The 25289-nt window shown below is 43.4% G+C and overlaps 1 protein-coding gene across 1 annotated transcript in view; it reads right to left on the reverse strand.

Moving 5' to 3' along the window:
• The window catches only part of snd1 (staphylococcal nuclease and tudor domain containing 1), a 168797-nt gene extending 145830 nt beyond the window's left edge, over positions 1-22967 (reverse strand). The window contains exons 1-10 of the mRNA XM_069520370.1: positions 22693-22967; positions 19500-19649; positions 18606-18726; positions 18199-18280; positions 14141-14301; positions 12614-12705; positions 11871-12029; positions 11661-11767; positions 11122-11212; positions 5565-5669 (exon numbers count right to left, since the gene is read on the reverse strand). Coding sequence (XP_069376471.1) covers positions 5565-5669; positions 11122-11212; positions 11661-11767; positions 11871-12029; positions 12614-12705; positions 14141-14301; positions 18199-18280; positions 18606-18726; positions 19500-19649; positions 22693-22767 — 1143 coding nt within the window. The 5' untranslated portion in view covers positions 22768-22967. The remainder of the gene's footprint in view (positions 1-5564; positions 5670-11121; positions 11213-11660; positions 11768-11870; positions 12030-12613; positions 12706-14140; positions 14302-18198; positions 18281-18605; positions 18727-19499; positions 19650-22692) is intronic.
• Between the last annotated feature and the right edge of the window lie 2322 nt (positions 22968-25289).

The following is a 25289-nucleotide window of genomic DNA, read 5'->3' on the forward strand; positions in this document are numbered from 1 at the left end:
GAGGGAGAGAGAGAGGGGAGAGAGACCCGGAACAGTTGTGTAAGCATCATGTTTCAGCTCTGACAATTATAATTGTGTTTCCTGTGTCAATCTACAGCTGATAGTTACCTGACGAGCTTCGCTTATATTACAACTCCTTTTCTATTTCTATATTCTACCTAAACCTTGATGTCTTGGCTGCACTTGTTAATTCATTATCATGTGCAGACAACAGCAACAAAACATGAACAACTTCTTAGGTTTCATTTGAAATAATAATATGTGAAATGTCAGTAGCTGTGCAGCAAAAACAATCTGCCTTGATTTGTTTTGTGACATGCCTTCCAGGCTCGTCCACAGAATCGGATGCACTTCATCCTCAGGTATGAAGATGTGGAAACTGGCAACATCCGCCCACAGACTTATCAGACCTGCGCTGAAAACGGTTATATTTACAGAAATGCTAATCAATGTGCAATGTTCCACTCCGGAAATAAACCTACTAATGTGAAAGTAAAAATAAGAGGGAGACGGATGAAAAGAGAGGTGGGTGGAGAGACGGATGATTTATGGGAGGCAGCGGCAGAAGGATGAAAGATGTACTGTGAGACTAAATCATCCACAAAGTCAACACACACACACATGCACAGAGGTGGACCGCAGAGAGGTTAGACGAGTAGGCAGGGCTGTATGGAATAGAGTGGCGATGAGACACAGCCATTGTGTTGCCTTATATAAAGGACAGCGGGTTGACCTCTGGTTGTGCTCCATCAGCACTGTCCTGAACCCTACTTAAACCACATAAGCACACAGACGCATTACAATGCATGAAGAGAGAGAGACAGACCTGCATCTGAAGTCCGGACATTTTAAGTTAACTTTTCCTGCCAACCCTCAAATAAAAAGGTCCTGAAAGTGAGAATACAGCAAGAAAATGTCTGGAAAATTCACAGCGAGCGAGAGCACGCGTTCATACCGTTTCTCAAACACACGGAAAGAATACAAATATCTACGGATGAAAGAGGTGCCATACTCGCGAAAGGCTCATGTCTTTCTTCATGGGCTGTAAGCAATGCAATTTTCTGGACATTTTCTGGAGTTCATCTTTTAAAAAAAATGTCTCGATTGAGAGACTTTGTGGCAGAGACACCTCTACCCACTAGTGGGGCTTTGTCCTGCACATGAGAGAAACAGGGAATAAAAAAAAGAGAAAGAGAGCGAAGAAAAGGCTGACTCCAACTCCCTAGCTGAAAATAACAAATGAAGATATGCCAGCGGGGGGTGTGAGGCTGAAACCAAATGAGAGACGGAGGAGGAAAAGCAGCGCGAGTGAGGAAATTCATGCCCTGTGTTTTGTTGCAGCCAGACACCATTGGTCAGCCAATCTGTCATTCTGAGCACAATTAGTGTGGTCATGAGAGAGGAGAGAGAGGGGAGGTGCAGTGTTAGAGGACTAAAAGGAACCAGAGGTGGTGGAGGGAGGAGGAGGAAGGGGGCTTGGCAGGAACTGTCACAGCTCATCAGTGCACTGGGACATTGCATCTGGCCTCTTCACCCCCAGTTTCTACGGACCTTATCCGCCTGGCCTACTAGTATAAAGTCCGAAGAAATCCAGGAGAAGTGGATTTGTGAACACGGCAGGGGATCCCCCGCTGGAGTGAGCGGGGCATTGATGACGCTTCCAACAAATTAAAAGACAAAAAGAAAAGTATTATCTCCGGATGAGAAAGCGGTGTCGTACACGTAGAAGACACTGATGAAGATGTCAAGGGATTTAGTGGTGATAAGAGCTGACGGTGTTATGTAAACATGATCACGTGATCTCTGCAGCGGAGGTAATAAGTCACTTCCTGCCTCGGTCTGCTGCACCCGGCTGCTCCACCTCTCGCATGAATAACGTTGAGGATTTGATGCCGTTGCGAACATGTCTGTGCAGAGAACCCCCCGCTGTGTTGTGCATGTGTGAAAGGCAAACTCTGGGTAAACTCCATAGCAAATTCTTCAGATTTTGCCCGTAGGTCATGTCTGAAAACGGCTTAACACACAAACTCAAATTATATATGTGTGTTTTCTCTCCTGCACCAGGCTACAGTGTTCACATGCACACATTTGGAGTCTCTATACACACACACACACACACACACACACAAACACACACACACACACACACACACACACACACACACACACACACACACACACACACACACACACACACACACACACACACACACACACACACACACACACGCATACAGCATGTCTGTGTGATCCATGTTTGTGCACACACTGACAGCAATTTCCGAGATGATTCCTGACATAGGCTAATGCAGCTTAACCAAGCATGTCATTCTCTTTCTTGTGTGTGCTAATGTTTGTGTGTGTGTATGTGTGTGTGTATTTGTGTGTGTAAGCTGTGCTGTTAACCATAACCACGTCTTTGTGTCTGTCCATCGGATGCTGTAAGCAAGAAGCCAGCTCACTCGTGACAATGTTAGCCAACGTGTGTGTGTGTGTGTGTGTGTGTGTGTGTGTGTGTGTGTGTGTGTGTGTGTGGAGCTTTGGAAATACTTTGGCAGGTGAGCTTCCATATTTGAAGGTGCTACACAATAAATCTGTAAAACATTTGCAACAGTAACAAGAAGGGAAATGGACAGATTGCAATGTCCACAATCGCTTGCACTAACACAATGTGAACTGCTACATGTGCTTCTGTAAAGTCGTGTGGACGGGGCATGAAATTAGGTTCCCGGGCTCCACAAAGGTAACAGCTCACTTCCCTAATTTAGTGTTCCAGCAGACAGGCATGATGGGAAATGAGACAGAACATAAGATTATCATGCATGAATATAGAAAAATATTTAGTAAAGATATCAGAGACATTCCAGTGCTTCTCTGTCAGTGGCTTTTGTTCTTGCCTCACAGTCCAAGGACTCATCTTAGCCTCAGTGAAGCCATCACAACTCTGCATTGCTGCCATAGCGACAACACTCAAAGCTGAGCCAACAGCATTACAGACAGACGGGTGGCTCTTTAGCTCACAGACAGAAATAACTAGCTAACAAAACAACACCAGCAGCAGCAGCACCATGAACAGCCCTTATTAAAATCAAAATGGAGCAACAGTTTGTCATATAACACCAGCTCTGGAAAAAAGACACTGTCCTCCAGCAGTCCCTGCCTGCAGCAAGCAAAGACAATGTGTAATCTTCTAAATCTCTAAATCCCTTAACAGTTAATGCAACATTCTTGGTAAAAACTATAAATCAAAGCCAAACGTCTTCGCTTCAGCCACATATTGAAAGCTTTGACTCAAATCCATCCTGGTCAGAGACGCCAAATAACGACAACTGTGCCCCTGTTTGAATACTTATGCATGTTACCTCTGCAGTACAATACTGTGGCAATGTCACGCCAGTACAATATCTCAGAGACATTCACATCTGGGCCCGCTCTCACAGGCTCCCTGCAACATACGACAGTTTAATGAAGCACAAAACACATACTGTCGAGGCATCTGGTGCAGGCAGAGACAGAAAAGAGTCGGGCACTGAACGACAGAGAAGGAAATAGAAGAAAAGAGAGACAGAGACAAGGGTGTGAAATCAAAAGTAAGATGGAATTCAAGGTAGGAGGGGGGAGGGAGAAGACAGGAAAGGAAAGTTGAGTTGTTTCCAGATATGCACTGACGTCCAAACATTTTTCAGACATTTTACAGTGAGAAATGTCCAAGTCAAGTGCTGCAGACATTTTGTGGAACTTTCCCTGGCAGCCGCTATGTAAAATGTGAGACCACGTGAGACATTACTAGGAACATTTCTGAAAAATTCACAGCCATTGAGTGCAAGTGTTGAATTTCTAACAAAATACAGATAAACAGAAAACAAATGAATATATATTCCTCAAGTAGCAGACAGGTGGAATTCAAATTAGTGAGCTTTTAGTCGATATGGTCCAACGGCAAAACCTTCGAACAAGTTGCAGTGATGGCAATTAACTTATGTGTTTAACATTATGACCGTTTTGAAGGCATCTGACCCTGATTATCTCCCACAGCATTTCTTCATATGCAAGAGGCAAAGTTCGGAAAAATGTCCAGACCAAATTTTCTACGACAGGGGAAGGACAAGGCTTTAATTGCTGTGTGCAAAGAAAAAGAGGAACGGCAGAGAGACAAAATGGAGAGGTGTTCTGTTATAACCACAGAGAGCTAAGGAGAAGATCAACACATATGAGGGGCAAGAGTGCAGGTCAACAATCTGACCGCGGTGTCCCCACCAAGAGGAACAGAGAGGGACTATGGTGGAGAAGACGGGAAGCTTCTTAATGATGCAAGGCACTAACGGCATCAAGGTAGAGGCAGGGACAGGGACGAAGAGAATAAAAACTAAACTCCACACCAATAAAAGGAGTAAAAGATAAGAAAAAAGTAAACCATAAAATGGCAAAGAAGTAACAAGGGAGTCAATAAAACAAAAGCAATCAAAGCATAAGAAAATAAAGGGCTGTTTCAAACATTTTGCAATCGAGACAGAAACACAACACCCCCTCTTTTCTCCCTCTTTGAAAGGGGAAACGCCAGACATCACTTGTGTATAAATTGATATTACAGTAAACACAGTGTCGGCTAGAGGAATTGGTTGTCAAACAGCAGCAGACACATTAAACAAAAGGGAGAGAAGGGTTTCATTTGAAAGATGTAACTCTCCCCGTGACAAAAATTAAAGAGAAAAACCTCTGCTGTTGTGACACTAAAACATCTAATTAATGGGTGTGACATTTCCACACATGAGCCACTTATTTACTAAATGACAGCAGTTTAGAGGAGTCAGACACAACTGGTAGTTTGAAGAATAAAAAAAATGATCTCTCCTTTTCTATGAAATAAAATCTTTCGGGTGAATAAGCATTGCAACGTGGAGAAAAGGTTTTCATTCCCACCAATGAACTCCTAGATAATCAGAGATGGGAAGTGAGGTGAGTGATGGCGAGACAGTGACGTCCAGCGCAGTCGACTTCTGTGTCACTGCAGCTTTTATCCCCCAGACACTATATACGTGTTTCAATAAATATACATCTCTCCTGCTGCCTCTATGTGAAAGTGTGTGTGTGTGTGTTTTCACAGGCTTTCTGAGAAAAAGGGGGAGTGTAGAAGGGAAAGGGAGGAAAAAAAGAAAATCGATCTGCCTCCCTCTCTGCAGTGCTGCAACCACTGGGTGTGTGCAAGTGTCTCGCTGTTTGCATGTGCCCCAACTACAGGGGCGCCACCAAGTGGTCAAAACCATTCCCACGGTCATTTAGAGACAGAGAGAGAAAAGACTGATGTGCGACGGAAGAGAAGAGGGTGTGAATATTGAGCAGGGAGATTGTAAACAGCTCGTGTTCGACTTGAAATGAAGCAACTCTGTCAAGAAGACGGAGACAGCGGCGACATCGTCCGTCTCTGTGGTGGTTCTAATTACCTGGCTGCCCACAAGCTCTGCCACATGACGACAATCGGTCACACAAACACAAACACACACACACTCTCTGTGCAAAGCTGTTTACAGACAAACGCACAGAGAAAGAAACAGGTTTGTTTGTACCTCTCCCTCAATCCTTGGGGGCCGGATGCTGGACAGGTGGATGGTCTTGTATTCTCCAGAGTTGAGCTTAACCACCATGGCGTCAGCATTTACCACCTGCATCACCTACAGGGACAGAAGAACAAAGAAGAGAAGGAGGTGGTTAAGATAAAAGCAGGAGGAGGGAGTTTTTGAAAGTGTGATCGTCAAAATAAAAACATGTACACCAAGTTGAAATTAATTTCAGGGTCCAAAAAACCTGTAAATCTTTGGCGGATATACACCCCCACCCCCCATGGGTTGAAGGAGTGTTGGAGAAAAAAAAAAAGACTTGCATTGCATTTTGTTGAGTGAGTGAGCAGACAGACTGAAAGAAAGATGGGAAGTGAAGGAGCAGGTAAAGGGTAAATGGAGAGGAAGAGATCCATTCAAAGGAGGAGGGAGTGACAGTGCAGATCGTGTGCCGTCACAGACACAAGACACGGAGAGCGGGGTAAGAAAGAGTGATCCTTGAGTGACTGAGTAAGTAAGCGAGCCGAGTCGTCCCGGCAGGCCAGCGAGGTTTGGAGGACAGAGGGAGGACGTTTCGCTATCTGGGGGATTGGCACCACTGGGGAAGGAGGGAGGGAGAGAAGGAAGGAGACAGAGTGCAAAGAGAAATCTCTAAAACACCAACATCCCGTTAAAGATGGGCTGATGGAGCGTTACACAGCCCTCTGTCCAACAGCTGGCTGCCAGCACTTTGCTCTGGCGACCTTTACAAGTGTAAGCAAAGACACACAAATTTATGATTGGCATTTAAATGTTATTTCTCCGTGCATCAAAAGGTTAGCAGCCAACACAGGCAAAGCTCAGGAGGATGCAGGTGGATGTTGAAAAGCTGCAGCTGGTGACTCAGGCCAGAGATGCACTTAAACACGCTTTTAACTACGAGTGCATGTTTGCGTCAGGCCTACTTTGCATTTCCTGCGTCCAGTCTCCCAACTTGTTAAAACTCTATCATCATGATGAGTTGACTATTGTGTTTTGTGATCTGAGATTATGTCAATAAAGAAAACTAACGATAACTATTTGTGACTCGGCCCAGTCTCTGCTCAATATGTGCATTAGTATGAGGCTGTGCCCTTCCTAGTAAAGACAGATTGAGAGTATAATGTGACTGAGATGAAGGAGGCATCCAATCCCAGAGCCTTTAAGTAGGCTGCATGCAAGAGACTGGGAAATCAATCGCCCTACACATGTTGCCACCCACACGCGTATTAAATGGCCTCATCACTCGGGCTGCAGTTCGTATGTAGGCTGCGCTCAAGCTGAAGCCCTAAAAGTGAGAGATGCTGGTCTGAGCTGTGTTTCAAGGCCCGTGTGGGTGGTTTTTTTGTGGCTGACTGTGTGGTAGAAAAACAAAAACCACAAACAAACATCCTTTGGTTTTATTATTGAGTCGAACCCATCTGATAATGTGTGTTTGTGTGTGACGGACACAAATCCAGGTGTATCAGGCTCTTTGGGAGATTCATTATTCCATGAAAACAAATCAGACTGCCATTGCGCTTGCCACCAGAGAACAGAAATTAGACCGGCCCACATGCTAAATAGGCTGCCCACAACAGCAGCCAAAATACATCATATACTAATCACTGAGCTGAGTGGGAGAGATACAGAGACATAGGGAGCAGGGGGGGAGGAGGGTGTAATGAGTGAGTGCGAGGGGGGAGCATGCATGCACACCAGCCTACACAAATTCACACTGTAACAAGGTCGTTTTGTGGCCTGCCCGAGTAATAAAGTGCAAGAGAGGGAATGTGGCAGGAGCGGAGGAAAATGGCTCAACGTTTACTGGCTAATTATCAGCCGGAGGAGGCGAAGGCGAAGGAGGACAGGATCAACACACACCAAGACGGAGCGAGCCAGAGAGGCGGCGTAATCTCTCGGCAAATATCACCGGAGCTGAGACGAAGCAAAAAAGAGGTAAAAACTGATAAATAGAGCAAAAAGTCTGAGCAGAGTAGCTGCCACGAGGGCCGGGGCAGACGGAGAAGACAAACAGACGAGTGGCGTGACTCACTGGTCTGATCTCACACTCGAGAGGTGGGGATCTACTGCCACCCTCTGCCCACGGCCGACATGACATCTGCAGTGGCCAAGATCAGTCACAGCACGAGGAGGATTCTTGGCTGCCGTCAGGGAATGTTTGGGTTGTCAGCCGAATCCATTAAGTTGGTTTTAACCACAGGGCCAAGCACGGGCTTAGCCAGGACTTACTCATTACTCACGTCAGATCAACTCCTTCAAAAAGCAACACCTATGGCAGCGTCTCAGCCTCAGAGCCAGTGGACATGATTTCTCACCCAAATGACATGACGTTACATCAACAAGTGGTGTGTTTGATGTTGTGATAAACACCTTAAACTGAAATCTAGCCACTGGAGGAAAAAAGGAGGATGACGAGGGTGCAATCCTGAAGAAGGACATCCTCCTGGGACAGGTACCAACAATCTACAGACTTTCCACTTGACTGATTTTAACTAGGGCACGAACCAATATACACTTTCCTCATCATCCTGGCCTACAAGGGGAAAAAAAACATGTCTCTGCTCTTGTTACCATGGTGTCTGACTTATTTCAACAGCCAAAGTACAAAATGAGCTTTCGTGTCATCTGTTTCCTTCTTCAATAATGTAGAGGTTTACTTCTAATTACAGAAAGAGATCTTTAATTTCACTTTTTCATTAAGTCCACCACAAAATAAACGTACCAGTATGTGAGGCAACACTAAAAGTAAAACGGCAACGTGTACTGTATGCAAGACAGTTTCAAGCTCTCTATTTTTCTGAGTTCTTTTTCATTCATGACTGTCAAACTAGATGATAAAAGATGTTCCATTCCATTCATTCTCTGTGTCTATTACTTTTCAAAGTGTTTAACCAGGCCATACAACCAGTAAAACATTTTCTATACTGCCAAACAATCTGAAATCTCAGACATAAAAAATACATATTTTGCTTTTGAACCATCATATTCGAATGGATTTTGTGCAGCGGCGACAAAAGCTCGTGATGCGAGGTTGGTGAAGAGGTTTACACCACGTCACCTTTTATCCATCACCTCGCAGGTTGATGTTCACCCAGGGGAGACGAAGGGAGGAGGAGAGAAATGGAGGAGAGAAAACTATTGGGACCTGGCCTACATCCGCATCTCCATTCCCCGCAGAGACGGCAGAAGAGAGGGACGAGACAGTCAAAAAGAAAGATGCGTCAGCAGGATTGACTAGTGGGGATTGGGCCTGGTTCGGCTCTCCACTCTACCCGTCACTCAGATAATAAGAAGTGAAAAGCAGAGTGGACGAGGAGAGGGGAGGGGAGGGGTGTGTGATGATGGGACTGATGGATAGACGTGTCCCTCTGAGAACCCGTGCAAATGTCACAGGGACGAGTACGGAGGGACGGCGACAGGCCTGTCCGATACTTAGCTCTAAAACAACTCAACCATTTGCAGGGTCAGCAAGACATTTTCCATCTCAACTGCTAGTCACTTTTTTAAAAAGGAAAAGTTTTTTGAGACACGTCATTTCAGAGGTCTTCGAAAAACTTCTCAAACTGTCCAGGACCCGTTCAGACCTGGTTTTAACATGAGCGATCTGATCACAGGGCAAAGTTTGTGTCTCCTTTGACCTCCGACTGCAGTCAGAGGGATCGGACCTGTACTTGAAGAGTCCACTTGTGATTGGATGATTCTGGATGGACGTTGACACCGGGTCTGAACGGGCTCTTGGATGTCACTGATGTTTTAATTCTTAGGTGACGCAAGGAAGAATACTTCCGCCCAAAGTGTGGCGTCCTCCCGAAGACAACGAATAAAGCAGCGGCTGACTGATAGCAAGCCTCCTCTGTGGCTTTTTTAAGGGGGAGCGAAGTTGCAAGAGAAAACAGGACAGAAAAGTCGTGCAGAGATCAAAAAAGTGCATCAAAGTTTAACTGGGGGCATCAACAGTGCAGGATAAAAAATAAAAACCCAGAGAGGACATGCGCATTCGCAGGGATCTTGATTAGGTGATTTTTTTTTCTGACTCTTACTTATGTCTTTTCATCCTTCATCCCTTAAGTCCCCCCCACACAAACTCACACTTTCAGTTTCTTCTTTAACCATCTACCTTTTATTTTGCAGCCTCTTTTTCATGCTCCCCCCCCCACACCCTCACTACCCAACCTTCTTTTATTGAAGGGGGGATTCAGAGAGATCTGAGAGCAGCTCACACTGATAATATAAATGTTTTATCCTTTCTCTAGCCCCTTCCCTCTGACTCAGGAAAAAATATACATACACGGTTGCTTTTTTTTTGGGGGGAGCGCCTTCTTTATGTGTGTGCAGTTTATCAAATTCATTCTGTAAGCAGATTGCCAAAGCAACACCTTTTATGTAACCCTGCGGCTAGCCATGAATTTTTCAGGGTCTTAAAAGTTCAGGGTCTGGAGGGAGCAAACGCAGACAAAAGACAAACTTTAGGGATATTAAACTTTTTTTTTTTTTTACATTCCAAGAGAAATATACACAAAATGAAGAGAAAAGTGGAGTGCAACTCAGAGGAGAGCAGATTTAAAAACATAAAGCTGATGTTTTAAGGCCGGAGTTGCTTTACTACGTTAAAGCGACGGATCGGAACCTATAATGTGTCATCTCATAGTGACAATGAGGTTATTCTATATTACCAAAATGTATCGAGGAGTCCATCTCACTGGATTTGAGCTAATGCATGCTGACAACTTGGAGGAAGTGCTCTCCCTTGTACTTGATATTAAGGACACTTCCTTCCCCCCTGAGGCTCTGGCCAATAACCTCCAAAGCTAATATCTCCAGTTCTCGGCTGTTAGGGGTCGTTCTGTGCCACCGCTACAGCATAAGCCAGCGATTTGGCCCTAATTTGACTGGGGAGTGCTTCAAGGTTTGTGTTAAGCATTCCTCTTCGTACCTTTAGCGAAGGGATTTTTCTCTTGCTTTTTTTTTTTTTTTTTTATATTCAGTCGTGGGGGTTGCAAATGTGAAAATAAGAGGAGTCAGGAGGATATAATTCATTAGAGGGCGCAAAGTGGCTCTACATTTTGCTGCAGTGGATGGGAGAAAATTGGAAATACTGCGGTAGACATCGAGAGGTGGAAGCAAACGACCAGCTTCCCTGTAGCACTAATGCCAAGTCTTAGTCATATTCTGTAACGTCTGCATGTCGCTGTTGAAAGTTTTATACTTTACTCCAGCTTTCTGTCTGTAGTGCCTCTCGTGAGGACTTTCAATGCTCCAACCTGGTATTAACGTCCATTCTGAAAGATCTGAACACAAGTCGACAGTTTGTTTGTCTGTTCAGTATCAAAATACGTTGTTTGCATGTGTGTCTTGCAAATTGTTGTTGGATCACTCTGGACGAATGTTAACGCCAGGTCGGAACGAGTGACGTTTGTGGAAGTGGGGGAAAAAAACATAATATTAAGGATCAAAGAAAAAAAAGTCATAAAAAATAAGGAGCTTAAGCAGGGAGAGCAGCTTCTCTAATGAGACACAGATAATAAAAACTAGGTCAGGGCCTCACCTTGGCTACAAATTGTCTGTCCTTCTGGTCCAAGTTGGCTGTGGGCGCCACATAGTCCTTCCAGATGCGGACCTTGCGCTCTTTAGCAGATCTGGCCAAAAAGAAAACACATTATCATCATAATCATCATCAGTGGTAGTCTGTCCTACATTTAGTCAGATATTAAGGAACACAAAAGGGCTTAATCAGGATCAAACATTAACTCATTAAAGTAATTAATTCCTACATGACACAGAAGCCATTGCTGCGATGACTGTAGAGAATAAGTGTCACTGCAGCAGAATGGAGTGACATTGTTAATTTCGAGTAATTGTAGCATAAATCTGTAATTGCACATCGACTATCTAATTTCCACAAGTACTTCCAATATCTCAAGAATCTGCATGTTCTCAAAGTATTCATCACATGTCGCGATTTTCCAGAAGGTACAATTATGTAAAATAGGCTTCTCAAATATTCTATTAAAAAAAAGGGACCTGACCAACATAAATGACGAATATTAGAATTTAAGGGCCAATAGCTCTGGTGCAGCTACAAACCGTTCAGCCGCTCTGAGTTTCTCGGCTCCCTGGGTGTAAACGGCCATGGACCAGTCCACGCAGCGGGCGAATCCTTCCTTCAGCAGGAGCTCTGTGATGTTACCGTTCTGGACGGAAAAGAAACAGGGACAGAAAAAAAAGATCAGTTTACAGAGGAAGAATTTGGACAAAACCAACACAGCTGGGTGGCAGATTCCTGCGTCCTCCTACCGGGTGAAGGATGGTGCCCAGTATGATCTGGTTGGGGCAGCTCTCCAGGATGATCTGAACGTCTCTCTGCAGAAGTCGGGATTCGGTGAAGAATTTGGCCTCTGCTGCGAACGGCTCTGGTGTCTCGCCGCCATCCGCTTCCCGCCTGAACGAGGGACACTGGAGAGGGAAAAAATGACATTAACACGATCATACTTGTTCCACGTCTCAAGCATTGATAAAATACTAAAATGAGTCCTGAAACGGATTATGAGACCACTGCAATGCTAGCATGCAATTTGTCAATTCCCAGTAGTCAACCATTTGTTCTGAGGTTTTCAAGCACAAACTTTAGACTTTGATATAATCTGTTCTTTCTTTGTACTACTGTTATCCTCTTTTAACTGTCACCTCACTTTACATCCTATCTGTATTCTCCTTTTGAGCGTGGCAAACCGCCAGACAGATAAACACAACAGGCGCCGTGGGCAGACAAGCTTTTTGAACAACGAGAAAAAGAACACCTTGAAATGGATGTAATATCTTCAAGTGGGAGATGAAACAGATTAGTTATCTTGAATGATCCATTGGCAGAGCCGGACTTGGTGAAAGAGACGGATGGGGGAAATTTAGTGGGGCGGATATGACACCGCGAGGACAAACGCAGACTTAAAGAAGGGACGGTGCATTCATATATGCTAACTACTTGTTGTTACTGAAGTCATTTGACTATAACACAGTGCGTTGACAGTTTTTGTGGTTACCTTAACTCCAGACAGCATGACTGTGACCAAGTAGTGGTCGGGGAGCAGCAAGGCACGAACAACACTGCCGTCACGCACATGCTCGATGATGGCTGTGTGGAGGAAGGAGAACAGAATTAAGAAGTGAGGTAGGAGAAGAAGAGCAACAGAGAAACCGAGCTCCAGTATTAGACATGCTGGCTGGTTTATAAGCGCTATAGTGGAAAATGTCAGGCGATGATTGAAAGATTAGGCATCCAGGGTGAAACACAACACTTACTGCAAAGGTCACAGGCCAGACTGATCATACCCTGGATTTATGTCACTTATTCTAATGGTGCTTCTTCCTGGGAAGATTGTCAGAGCAGGTTTTCTCTTTTCACATGATGCTCATTGAATTCAAAAGAATAATACCTGTGATCGTCTGACTGACCAATAACACTCAAGTGTTTTTCTAGAGGATTGTTTGCTGGTACTTCTCAAAGAGGAGAATGTCAAGGCCTCCGCAGCAGACTGTGTGATCCGCTTCAACCAAGACGTCTCCTCATTCAACGCACAATAGTGGAGGGCTTCAAAAGGTCGCTGGGCAAGTTACAAATCTGAACTTTGGCCCTGTCTGTACACCTGAACCTGATTGGATGACGACAATCCAATCAGAGGGCAAACAGGTTACACAGGTTAATTTTCAACTTCAAACTGTGGACTGATTTTTCTGAATATCACCTTAATAACTCACAATCTTACTGGCCCTAATTTTGAGCCCAGGACAATACGGCTAATACACTTGTTATTAGACCGCCACCTTTCAAGCCTACTAAAGGGGAATGCTCGATTACGGTGGCCTGTCACTTTAAGGTTCTGATAGTGTTATATGCAGCATGTCAAAATTTCAGGCAAGGTCATTTCCCTTGTAAAGCTTTTGAGGTCTGACATTGTGTTTGTCCCTGAAATCATATCACTCAACTGTTGCTTTCTGTGTACACCTCGTCTCTCTGTGTGTGTGTGTGTGTGTGTGTGTGTGTGTGTGTGTGTGTGTGTGTGTGTGTGTGTGTGTGTGTGTTCGCATAGGCAGGTGTAAGACAAATTGGTATTCCGCTTGTCGCAGCAACTCACCAAACCTCTTTGGCTGGATTGCTGCCTTCAATTCCGAAACAACCCTGACAGCCTCTCATGAATGGCAAGAACAAGAAATAAAAGAGTGAGGAGGTAAAAACAGGGTCCTGCCCTGTTCATTTTCCCACTCAATTAAAGGGGACTGAAATGAGCTGAGCTCCTGTTAACGACGGTCGTTTTGAAATGAATTGAGTGGCATATTACACCTCGGGTATGTCAGAGATGAGAGACTTGGGGAATGAGCCAGAGAGGGGTGATGCCCTCTGAGCCATTACATTCCTGGAAGTTCACAGCAAAAGATCTTAGAGAAGATAGCTTGATTTCTGAAATTTGGCGTTTATAAGAATGAGGCTTATGTAATATTGTGCCTGCTTGTATTGGGGTTTTTGTGTCTTTGTTTTCAGTGTACATACACGTGTACAGAAAATCCCTTACCGTTAATAGGTTTCTGGTGCAAGGAGTCGACGAAGTTTCGGGGATTCTCTATGGTGTATTTCATGTCGCGGACGGTGTGCGCGCCGCCGCCCTCGCTCCATTGGCCCTTCTTGGAAGACTTGGCCTGGTCCTCCAATTCACAGAGTCTGGCCTGCTCTGGACTGTTCACACAAATTAAGAGAGAAGTTAAAGACCCAATAAAAGGAACACCACATTAAAACTCAATGGTACAATCATTATGTTGCTCTTTACGTTCTGTGTGTGTGTTTTTGCTGCTGTTGTCCCACCAACTTTTTTTCCTTTTTTTAAGTTGAATATCAAGCATTTTATTTGCAGCTGATTGAAACTGATACGGAAACTTAAACCACAGACGCTTTGGAACATGAAAATGCAGTTAATGAACACAGCTGCACTGATGCCGGGCGAGTTCCATTTGAAACGCTGCTCATAACGAGGTTACAGTCTTTGAGTGTCATAAAACCGCCTTTAACAATCCACTCGAACAATAACACAGTTAGCTCGACCTGTTAACAAGTTGCAGTTAATTTCGCACCAGTCAGAAAGGGATGCGCACTGAATCTAACAAGTGTTTTGATTGCGGGGCTGCACCCCGTTAAGTTTAACATGCTCTGTTTCACATGTTCTACAGGAGCTTTGTTCAAATAAGCAAATACAAGAATTAAAACTTCTGTTGGCTTCATCACGGTACATAAAATGGTTTTAGCTCTTCTGTGCAGCTGAAGTGTCACCGGATCTAAACTTAAATGTGCTTAAGTGCTCCTTACAGAGCTGTAAGACTCCGGCTTCGTCGAACTAAGTGCTGGGTAAAGTGCTGCTCCTGACAAACCACACTGTTGCCCAAGTGGTAAACCAGAAGATCAGATTATAACTGCTTAAAAAGATCCATCAGAGCGTTTTGAGGAGCGACGATAACAGCGTTTGACGGCTTTTTCAAAAGGCAATCACGCAGCTGGCTACAAACGCCACAATCACGTCCATGCTGGCTCTCTCCACGGTGCCGCCTCATGCTTTTTGAGGGCCCTTGTACATCTTTAATTATTCACAACTTCAAATGGCCACCAGGCTTTTGTTTTAGCGAGAAGTGAATTCTACCCGCTTGATGTGGGGGAAGTGATGTTGACGAGAGATGTGGAAGTGAATGAAATGAATATTTCTACATCTTGCTGCCAGAAATACATTTTTCACTTTGGAGAGGCAACAAAGTGGGGCTCAATTAAAATAACAAAATAAACTAGCTGCTTTCAGAAATGCACTGAATTCCAGACATTTTCACAGGGGCTGTATGTGAGAATGCAAATGCACGAGTCAGTTGCAACATATGTTTTCCAGAACAGTGAAATGTCCCGAGAATGAGCGCAGCCCCCAGCGAGCGACTGGGAGTGTTGGTGACATTTCTAACAAACATCTCAGGATGAAACGTCAGACCTGGACAATCTCCTGCTGCATGAGTTCATGTCTGAAACCAGCGACACATACACACAACCTGCTCCACAGCTGTTTTCCCTGATGGGCTTTGGACACATCTCCAAAATGGCCTCTAGCGCACCTTCCCCTTTATGCTGATTTAACTAATAAACAGTTTTTTGTTTACTGAGCAACAATAGTCAAAGTTTCTGTAAGGAGTCAATTGTGTTTTAAGCTACTTAGAATTTAAGCGCGAGAAAATAACAGACGGCTACAAAGAGCAGAGTGAGAGGCAGCAACAATGCAATCAAGGACAGCAGACATTGTAAAGCCACGGAAATAAGTGGAAAGAAACTCAGAAGCAGAGATTGATTTAGATATAGAAATAAATCCATGTGTGGAGGAAGATGATAGCAAACTTATCCATGTCTCCAAGCAGACTGGATTCTTTCAATATGTCAGCAAATCCCCCCGACCGACATATTGCTTCAAATCAAAACAGATATTGACGGGTAGGAAAGTGCAATACTGAGCGAGATGAGGAGGAATGAAACTTTCCAGTTCTAAATCTTTCATCTGCATGTGGCTCCCTTGTGCAGCCAAAAGAACCAGAAATAGACAAACTGTTGAACCTTAGAGAAGCTGTTTTACACCTCCCTGTTAACTCTGGACAGTATGAAAAGGATGCAGGAAGTCCTGTTGTTCCCATGTGGACCTGACTGGAAGGGTTCCACTGCTGAGGGGCTTTCAGACATGAACTCCAGGCGCAATTTTTTTGACATTGTCTTGAGTTTTCCTTTCACATATGAAGCATGCAGCAGGACATTGTTCAGGTCAGACACATTCACAACAACAGGAAAACGTTTGGGTGAGGGGTGGCACCAGGGTAGAGCAGCAGGAGAGTTTAAATTAAGCTCCAGAAAGCTCAGAGCACATCGACGTCATTACCCCCAAAAAAAACCAAAATCTTGTCGTCCTTCCAAGATGACATCATCATCGGTGTCATCCACATGTATGGGATATTGTATATTCCTTATGTTTTTTCCCTCACTGTGAATTTTCTGCTGTTTTCTCACAGGGACTCACTCAGATGTTTTTATGGACATTTTTGTTGGGAAGTGAAAGTAAAAAATGCTGAAAATGTGCTGAGCAACTGACTCTGACATTTGGAAAAATCCAGACTTCACTGAAACCAGTTTAGTGAGCAGCAATTCCCCAACAAGAGCAGTTCATCACGTGAGCCGTTCACTCCCCTCTATCAGCACTTCTGATGTGGGTAGAGTACATGTAAAATTCTGTCTTTTCACTTCTAAAGACAGAAGATAATCACAATTGTTTCATGGTAAATTTTAAACTTCACGTTGCCTGGAAACTGAGTTGCAGCAGAGCAGCAAGAGCTAAAATACTTTCACAGTATAATGTGAAAGTCTGATTTGTGAGACACTTCCTGTTTGTTCCTTTTTTGCTCTAATAAACCGAGGGAAACCAGCCCAGAAACATCTGGGCCTCAGCCTGCTCTGCTACACTGCTCAACACTGGCCACCGCTCTTAAATGCGTCAGTGAGCTGACTGTTTTCCCCGAGTCGCGGTGAGTTTCGGAGCACTTTAACTGCACTGTCCGAAGCCATCATCGTTATCGTCGCCCACGTAATTATCACCACATTACAGCTGGTGTGATTAGCGTCGCCAGTCACGAGGGGTAATGATATCGGAGGCTTGATCGTCAGGGGACAAACTGCGGCCTGAAGTCCTCACTGAGTAATGGGCCTCCCCTCTGGCTAAATGATGCCCACTTACTCTTAAAGCATCGTTTACATTAGTGCTTTTTCTGGGCCGTTGCACAGGATGCTCGAAATGGGTCATTAGTGACAAAATATGTGCATCATCTCTGTTCACGTTGGAGGATACAAATGTAGCAGCATGGGTCAAATTGCTTGTAATGTGCAAAAGCTGCCACTGGGGGGGCTCTGCAGCACTTATAAAGTCATATAGAGCGCTGGGTGTGTGAGTGTATTTAGGGGATTAGCTCTTAAGGGCAATGTGGCAGAGAAGGGCCTCTGAGGGACGTTGTTGTAGCAGCAGGGTAATACTGCCACCATCAGGGACACATGGGCTTTATCTCAATTCTCTACAGTGCACCAACTGAAAACATATATTATCTCTCGCCACAGCTTATTAAGTGTTGTGCTGCTGTAAGCTTTTGCAAGCAGGAGATTAAATCAAGTTGCTGACAGTGATTTCCTCTTAATTCTGAGGAAACAAAACAAGCTAAACTCCACTGACTAAGTCATGCCAACGATGTAATTTCAGCATTAAAACAAACCTTATACATAACTCAAAATCTGATTTCTAAAAACAAGATCTCCCAAAGTCAATCTATGACCTATATTATATTCATATGTTACTTTGGGTATTTGATTATAAAACATTGGAATACAAATTTAAGGTCAATGTTACCAACTTGTCAACGCACTAACAGGAAGAAAAGCTTCTACCAATGTGTCAGCACATTTTATTTGAATCTCTGAAAGGTCATACCACTGGGTGCTAACATTTGCGGTCATTCAGTCAGCATGTTTAGCATTTCAACAAATAGTAGAAGAGTGCACGAAGCTCAGACGCAAACATCTTACTTGTTCCCTCTGATTCCTTCCCTGCGGACTGTGGCGAGGCCCTCGTTCACCAAAGACTCAGCGATGTTCTCGCCTGATGTGTCTAAAAAGAGAGGTAAAGAAAAAAATTAATCAAAATTATTTTTTATTTTCAATTCAGTTTATATTATTTTAAAATGTATTATTAACAATATGGTTAGATTTACAAAGTCAGAATGGGTTCTGAGAAAAAATTTGAGGTATTCATGTTGATGTCATGTTGATGACGTTGACTGTGTCAGGGAAAGCAAACAATAACTAATAACTAACTCAGTGGAGCTTATTCTTTGCATCAGGCTCGGTCGGGTTTTGGACACAAAGCAGAATACCAGTCAGGTCAGGTTCATACAGAGGGATGCAACCCGAGCTGCACCCGACAGTGGACTCACCTCTCCCCAGGTAGACCATGCCGTACTCTCTGCCCAGAGAGGTCTTGATTTCCACAGTGAAGCAAACTTCTTTGCCGATAAGTTTCTTCCGCAGGAACTCTCTGGCTTGAAAGGCCCATGGCTGCGACACAGACAGGAATATTAACATGGACTCCCACATCATGGTCCCATCAGAAGTTAATGGTGCAGTTTGACTCATCAGTAGCAGCAGAATTAAACAACTTATTGCCGTTGTGACATATCCTTCATTTTAGATGTGTCTTGTGCATAATCAAAATAAAATGTTCCTATTAATGCAATAATTAGCAGCGTGATGATCATGTTAGGGAAAAGCTTCAGTGCTTCTTCACTCAGATTTTTATCTCTGTCAAAGCAAAGTATTCCTGTCAGCTGATTTAAATAGATTTTTTTCATCTGATAAAAATAAAAGGCTGTGGCCATCTGTCAAAGCCTAATTGGAAAAAGTATTTAAAAACATAAACAGCAGACAGTCAAGTCTTGCAGATGTTAATCAATCCCAAAAAAGGAGATAATAGTCACATTTGGCTGCCTTGAATAAACTGATAAGAAAATGTTAAATTCAAGAGCGATATCTTAAAGCTTCAAGTCGAACCGAGAGCAGACATGTTTATCTCGAGGCCTCATGATTACTCAAACAAACAGGCAGAATGTGAACACAATTATATACAAACATAATTATGGTAAAACTACTCAATCAAAAAGGAAAGAAAAGTCATGTGACAGTAAAATCTTCCCACAGTAAAAAAAGAAGACAACACACCATCACATTGGAAATATCAGTTTGCTGGGGGGGGAGGTACTTAGCAGGACCTTGTTCTGCCTTTGCCAAACACACACACACAAATATAAATAAACAAACACAAAGGGACTCACCTCATCGGGAGTGTCCTTGGTGTCGGGCTGGCCCTGAGCAGCTCGGCGGGCCATGGCCCCCGTTCGGATATTACTGAGATTGATCTGACGCTCGGGGGGCGGGCCGCCTCGAGGCTGGCCCCGCACAATGATAGCACAGCCCGACAAGACCTGGAGGGATGACAATAAAAACGTGTGAGCTGGAGGAGATACAAGCCTGTGTTTCAATCAGCAAAATGTAGGTCATGGCTTTAGAGACAAAAATTATTTTTGCAATTCACAGGCCACAAACACCAGGGGCAAATACCAGACCACAACACCTGGTGAAGGGAGAAGTCCGTGGTGGCTTTCAGTTTGTATTTCCTCAGAGAACACACACTCTGGGGCATTTAGAAAAGTGTTATCTTTTCATTAACATTGTGACGGTCTGATGAGCACTGAGGGTGGATCAAGCTGGATTGTTCTGAAACTGCTGCAAGATAAACGAGCACAGCAGGTAAATAAATAAGTAAATAACGAGAGGATCAATTAAAGCTCCAAACTCGTGTGGATTTTAGCTTTAAATTAGCGGAGGCTTTATGGGTGGGACAGGAAAACTGCTCGAAACTATTACAGCTGTGGAGATGGAAAGCAACTTCTTCTAGATGTTGCCGTGGTGACAGTCTGTCATTCAAACGCAGGACAAGATCAGGCCAACTGATAACATGGCTAAATACAAAAAAAGATAACCTACTCTTGGGTTTGACAACCGTGGCATTTACACAAATCTGAGCAAACAGCTTTTATCTGCGGACTCTCCTGAGTGTCTGCACGCAGCATCACTGAGGGCTGTTGATCTAAGATGTGGGCAAGATAAACTCTTCCATCATATCAGCACCATTACCCACTGAGATCCCACAAGTGTGAGCTAAGCAGGAAGATTCCTGGATCTTTCAAATGCCAACTAGGCATGGAAAAAAAAAGAGGCACTACCCCTCCTTTCTGTGTTTACAAAACGGCCACGTTCAACTTGGAATGCACCACAATGCTTTGCAAGACTCCAGGCTTACGTTTCTTGGGGCACAGACATGACTGCATTAGATGTAGGTTTTATTACATTACAAGATTATTTATAGTGTGTGCAAAATAATTTAAAATCCTGGAGAAAGCAAAGATTCAATCTGCAAAATTAATCTCTGACGTTAGTGCACTGAAGAAATGCTTTAATTAGCCCCTTTACAAACACCCTCAATTCCTTTGGTAATGAACCCACCAGAGTGTAACCTACTCACGCACACATCTTTCTCCAGGGAGAACACCGATGTCAACCTGTTTACAGCAGCTACCACACTTCTAATAACAGCCCATCTTCTAATGCCTGGAGACCAGTGTTATTGGGTGCGTTGCGTAGGTTCCCTGATGAAGTTCACGCCAAGGAGGAGCACGAGAGACATTATATAACACGACTGAAGCCCAGTTTCAAGACTGGTTTTTGCTGCCGAGTGAAGGTTGTGAGTTTAAACTCGTCTTTATGAGCAGCAAAACACTTCTGAGGTAGAAGTGTTACACCTCCTCACTGTGCTGATTGTTTGAATGATTGATTGATTGAGTGAGTGAGTGAGTGAGTGAGTGAGTGAGTGAGTGAGTGAGTGAGTGAGTGAGTGAGTGATTGGACTTTTGTGAGATTGCTTTTGAAGAAAATTACATTGTGGTAACAGTTGATATTGTTGTTGGAGCCCTACGAGTACAACCAGATAACTGATTTAAATCTGCTTGTGTCAACGTGTTAAACTGTTAACGCTGTATCTACTTAAATCAGTTCATCGCAAAATCAGATTCTACACACACACACACACACACACACACACACTTAAATCTAAATACTGATATTGTGGGGAAAAGGCTGCTCAAACAGATTAACATATTAACCAGGTTACCAGGTTTTTATACTGTGCCCCGATTACTTGTGTCCTTCAATCAACTTGTACCTAAAATATTTGTATTGTCAGTATCTCCATCTGCAAATACTTCTCTACAGGGACAGCTTGGTAGTAGTTCTGGTGGCAGGACGTCCATCTCACTTTAGTGAACTTATTCTTGACCCAGTTTGACCTTTTATTCTTTTTATGCTCTTGTGTTTGAGTTGTGTGTGACACTGGATTCTTAAATTTCCCCCGGGATCAGTAAAGTATCTATTATGGTTAATGGCAGACGGGGGGGGGGGTAACTTCCACAGGTTAAACTAGGTAACCATGCAAATGTACACAACGAGGAAAATCTGTTGACTTTATCTGGGAGAGTAAAGATTAACTTTCATGGGGTCTGATCGAGTTTGAATGGAGGAAGGTGAAGAAACACGAAGAGAGGCTGCACCGTCCAACATGAGTGGGAGATTATAGGGGGAAGAAAGCTGCAGCTACGTGTCAGTTTCCTGTGGTCGCTCTGCACACAGAGGAAAGTCAGCCTGTGATTGTAAAGGTCCGCCACACATTAACCAGCTCCACCATGACACACTGGACTCCTCGATTTCATAATCACAACAACCAGCGTTTTCAATGAGTCACAATAGAGGAAGTCTAACTGGGGTAAAAGTAGACGATGTTAGCTCTCAGGCTAGGTGGCTAGGTGCTGCTTTGCAATAAGCTTCCACCAATTAAACGATTGATTAATTAAACCTTGGGGTAAACGCTGTCAAACCCATTAACTCTGCGACGCCTCACGCCAAAAACTTTGTTCACATAAGTTGCTGGACAGTGAGTGCTAACAGCTAGTTAGCTTGCTAGCTGGGAAACTAAACATCTGTTGACGTTGCAGCAGAAGAGTCCCTGCCTGACATCAGTGTTTCAGCCACTTTACCAGTTTGTAAACGTGAATAAAGTTGGTCTCGGGACAGCGGGCTCATCAGACTTCCTGTTAAAATGTTGGATTAACTTGCAACTAGCAGACTTTAAGGATAGCTCACGTGTGCTAATGTCAATTCAGCTCATTAGCAGGGCAGCTAAGTCAGTAGCAGGCTAGGTAGCCGGGGTTAGCTGACATGCTGCCGGGTGAGGTGACCGTCACTGACAGCTGTTAGAGACCCGATGTCAACACCTGCATTCAGCACAGAAGTGGCTTCAACCCGCCACGTTAGCTCAGTGGAATTTAGTTTAGCCTCCATTGCCCCACCACCCCCCCACCAACCCCCACCGGCTAACGAAGCTAACTGTGTCCCCACATCCTCATGGTTTCCTACCATCTTCACGATCCCCCGCTGCAGATGAGCAGACGGAGAGGGGGCCGCCTGAGCTGGTGCCGAAACAGATGCCATGTCCGCCGGGTAGAGGTGTAAACGCCGTTGAGGGGGTCGACCAGGTGAGGGAGCAGGGACCCTGAAGTCAGTGACTGTTCTACGGGAAGCCAAGAGAGAAAAAGGGCTGAGCACCGATCAACACACACGTTATACCGGAAACACGCTCTGCCATGCGTACACACACCAGTCCGAGCGCTTCCGGGTCCGGCGAGCAGAAATGAATGGGAGTGAACGGCGCCGCTTCACGACCGCGTAGGAAAATTGAAATAAAGACTTCCGGAGCAGGAGCTGCGACACGTCAGCATAGCGTTAACCCGGCTAATGCTGCCTTCACGGCCCGTCGGTCAATGTTTATATTTCAATCAGGGCTTCACGCTACTGAAGATACCGAATGGGGCAGCTGCAGGACCTGCCTGAGGATTAACTGGTTTTTAAGATTTCTTTGGTCGCGGAGTAATTCAGTCACAGTTGTCAGTATAATGACTGATGAATATTCAGAAGTAACTGTTAATAGTCAATTCGGCATATATCATTTTACAAATAGGAAAACATATGTGGGCTTAAAACTGTACTCGAGAGTACATGATTATTAATAACTCCGTGGTAAATCTTGTAAAATCGGTTTCCAAGTTTCCACAAATATATTTAATATAGTATAATATAATATCATATTTTATTAAATATTTTATGGAAAAAAACTATTATGTTTATATTCAAACTTGTATTCAATACATGGAACAGAATTTGTTGAAACTTTTGCACTGATGATATATTACCCATATTGTTTAAAATAAATAAGATTACAAATTATTCATGATGTTTAACTTTGTATTGCTTTTTGTATTTTCTATTTATTCTGGGGGGTTTTTATGTGTATATACTTTTATATTTGTATTCTAATCCTGCACTTTGGTTAACTGTGGTGGTTATAAAATGAGACTTAACTAATTCAATTATAATTGCTCTGTTTTTATCTGTTGTTGTTTTTTCAATTAGATAAATTAACTAAACTTTCCTGCATATTTTTCTGCCCCTGCAGCACAGGACTTTAAGCCTAAAATGATATAAACCACATAGGATATCATTTTAGCTCTGAGAGTCGACTTTATTTGCTTTGTATTATCACACAAGCAAAACACCAAACACACACACACGCTGGTGTTCATATCAGTTTACAGGTAAAACTCAATTAAATCTTAAGTTTACAACACTTTAACCCAACATGTAGATTTTTATTATAGCAGATCATTTGATCAAAGCAGTCAAAGCTGTGTATCACCTGTGACATCCTCAGAGAAAATAAATGGGGGGAGTTAGGGTTGGGGTCTCCAGAATTTCACATTCAACAGACAGAGGTTCCTTCGTTTTATTGTTGCACTAACTTTGTTTCATGCCCATTAAAATGTGTATTTGTCACATCTGTGCCATTACGAAAGGGTTGCGTCTTAAACGGGGTTTCCATGGTAACAGCAAGTGCAGTTTAAAATAGATGGAGGGGTTCGTCTGATGAGATTTAACAAGTTTATTAAAATTTTATGAACAAGTGACCCCAACACTTCCTCTAACCTGAGCTCCCCAGAAACACCACTTGCTGTCACCATGGTAACCATGTTTAAGACCCATCCCCTTCATGATGACAGAGATTTCTTTATTTTTATCTTCAGATTTATTTTTATGCATCAGATGAAAAAGGAAATGTTTTGCTTGTTCTGCAGCTCCCACATGTGACTGTGGGTACAACTGTGAGTGGAAAACAGTAAAATAACATGAAGGCTCTGGGGACCTACTCTAAATATTTGCATAACCTTGCAATGTTTTCTTGTGTCGTGCCTCTTTTAATGCTCGGACATGAATTCCCAAAAGGAGCAACTGGTAATGACGTCCATTAACTGTGTGTGTGTGTGTGAGAGAGTGAGACAGAGCAAACACACAAAGACAAAAGTGATTTTCGTATTGAATTTGTCCGTTTGATATGTGCATAACTGAAATTCTCTACAGGCTTAAAATCCCCTTTGTATTTCATACCCAGTTGGTTTATAATATATTTTTATTGTTACAAATGAATTCCCTTTCCCCCTCCACCATCTCTCTATTTATTAATTCTGCAAATTATAGTGGCTCACATGTATAAATGCATCATATCATATCATGTATGATATGAGTGGAATTTAAATGTGAGGCAATATCGCCCTCTGGGTGTCATATCACACTGGCAGAGTTATCATTTTGACTTACTGTCAGCATGTTGTATGTTTTATATGTTTGAATGAAGCCAGTCAGTGGTTGTGATGTGGATTTTTATTTGATTGTCAACAATTAAACATCACCCAACTAATATGTTTACTGTTATTGTAACTTATATTTATGACTATAATTTAAAAACAGCAGAACATCCCTTGATTTAATTAATCATAATGAATGAATTAGCTACTCACGTATTGAAGCTGCTCCAGGAGAGAGGCTGGCATCATGATCTCACCTAAGAGGGAAAAAGAAAGAAAAGATTGTGATGCATTATAAATCCATACATTAACACAAAA

Source organism: Paralichthys olivaceus, chromosome 23, assembly GCF_024713975.1.
Source record: "Paralichthys olivaceus isolate ysfri-2021 chromosome 23, ASM2471397v2, whole genome shotgun sequence".
In the NCBI taxonomy this organism is placed as follows: Eukaryota; Metazoa; Chordata; class Actinopteri; order Pleuronectiformes; family Paralichthyidae; genus Paralichthys; species Paralichthys olivaceus.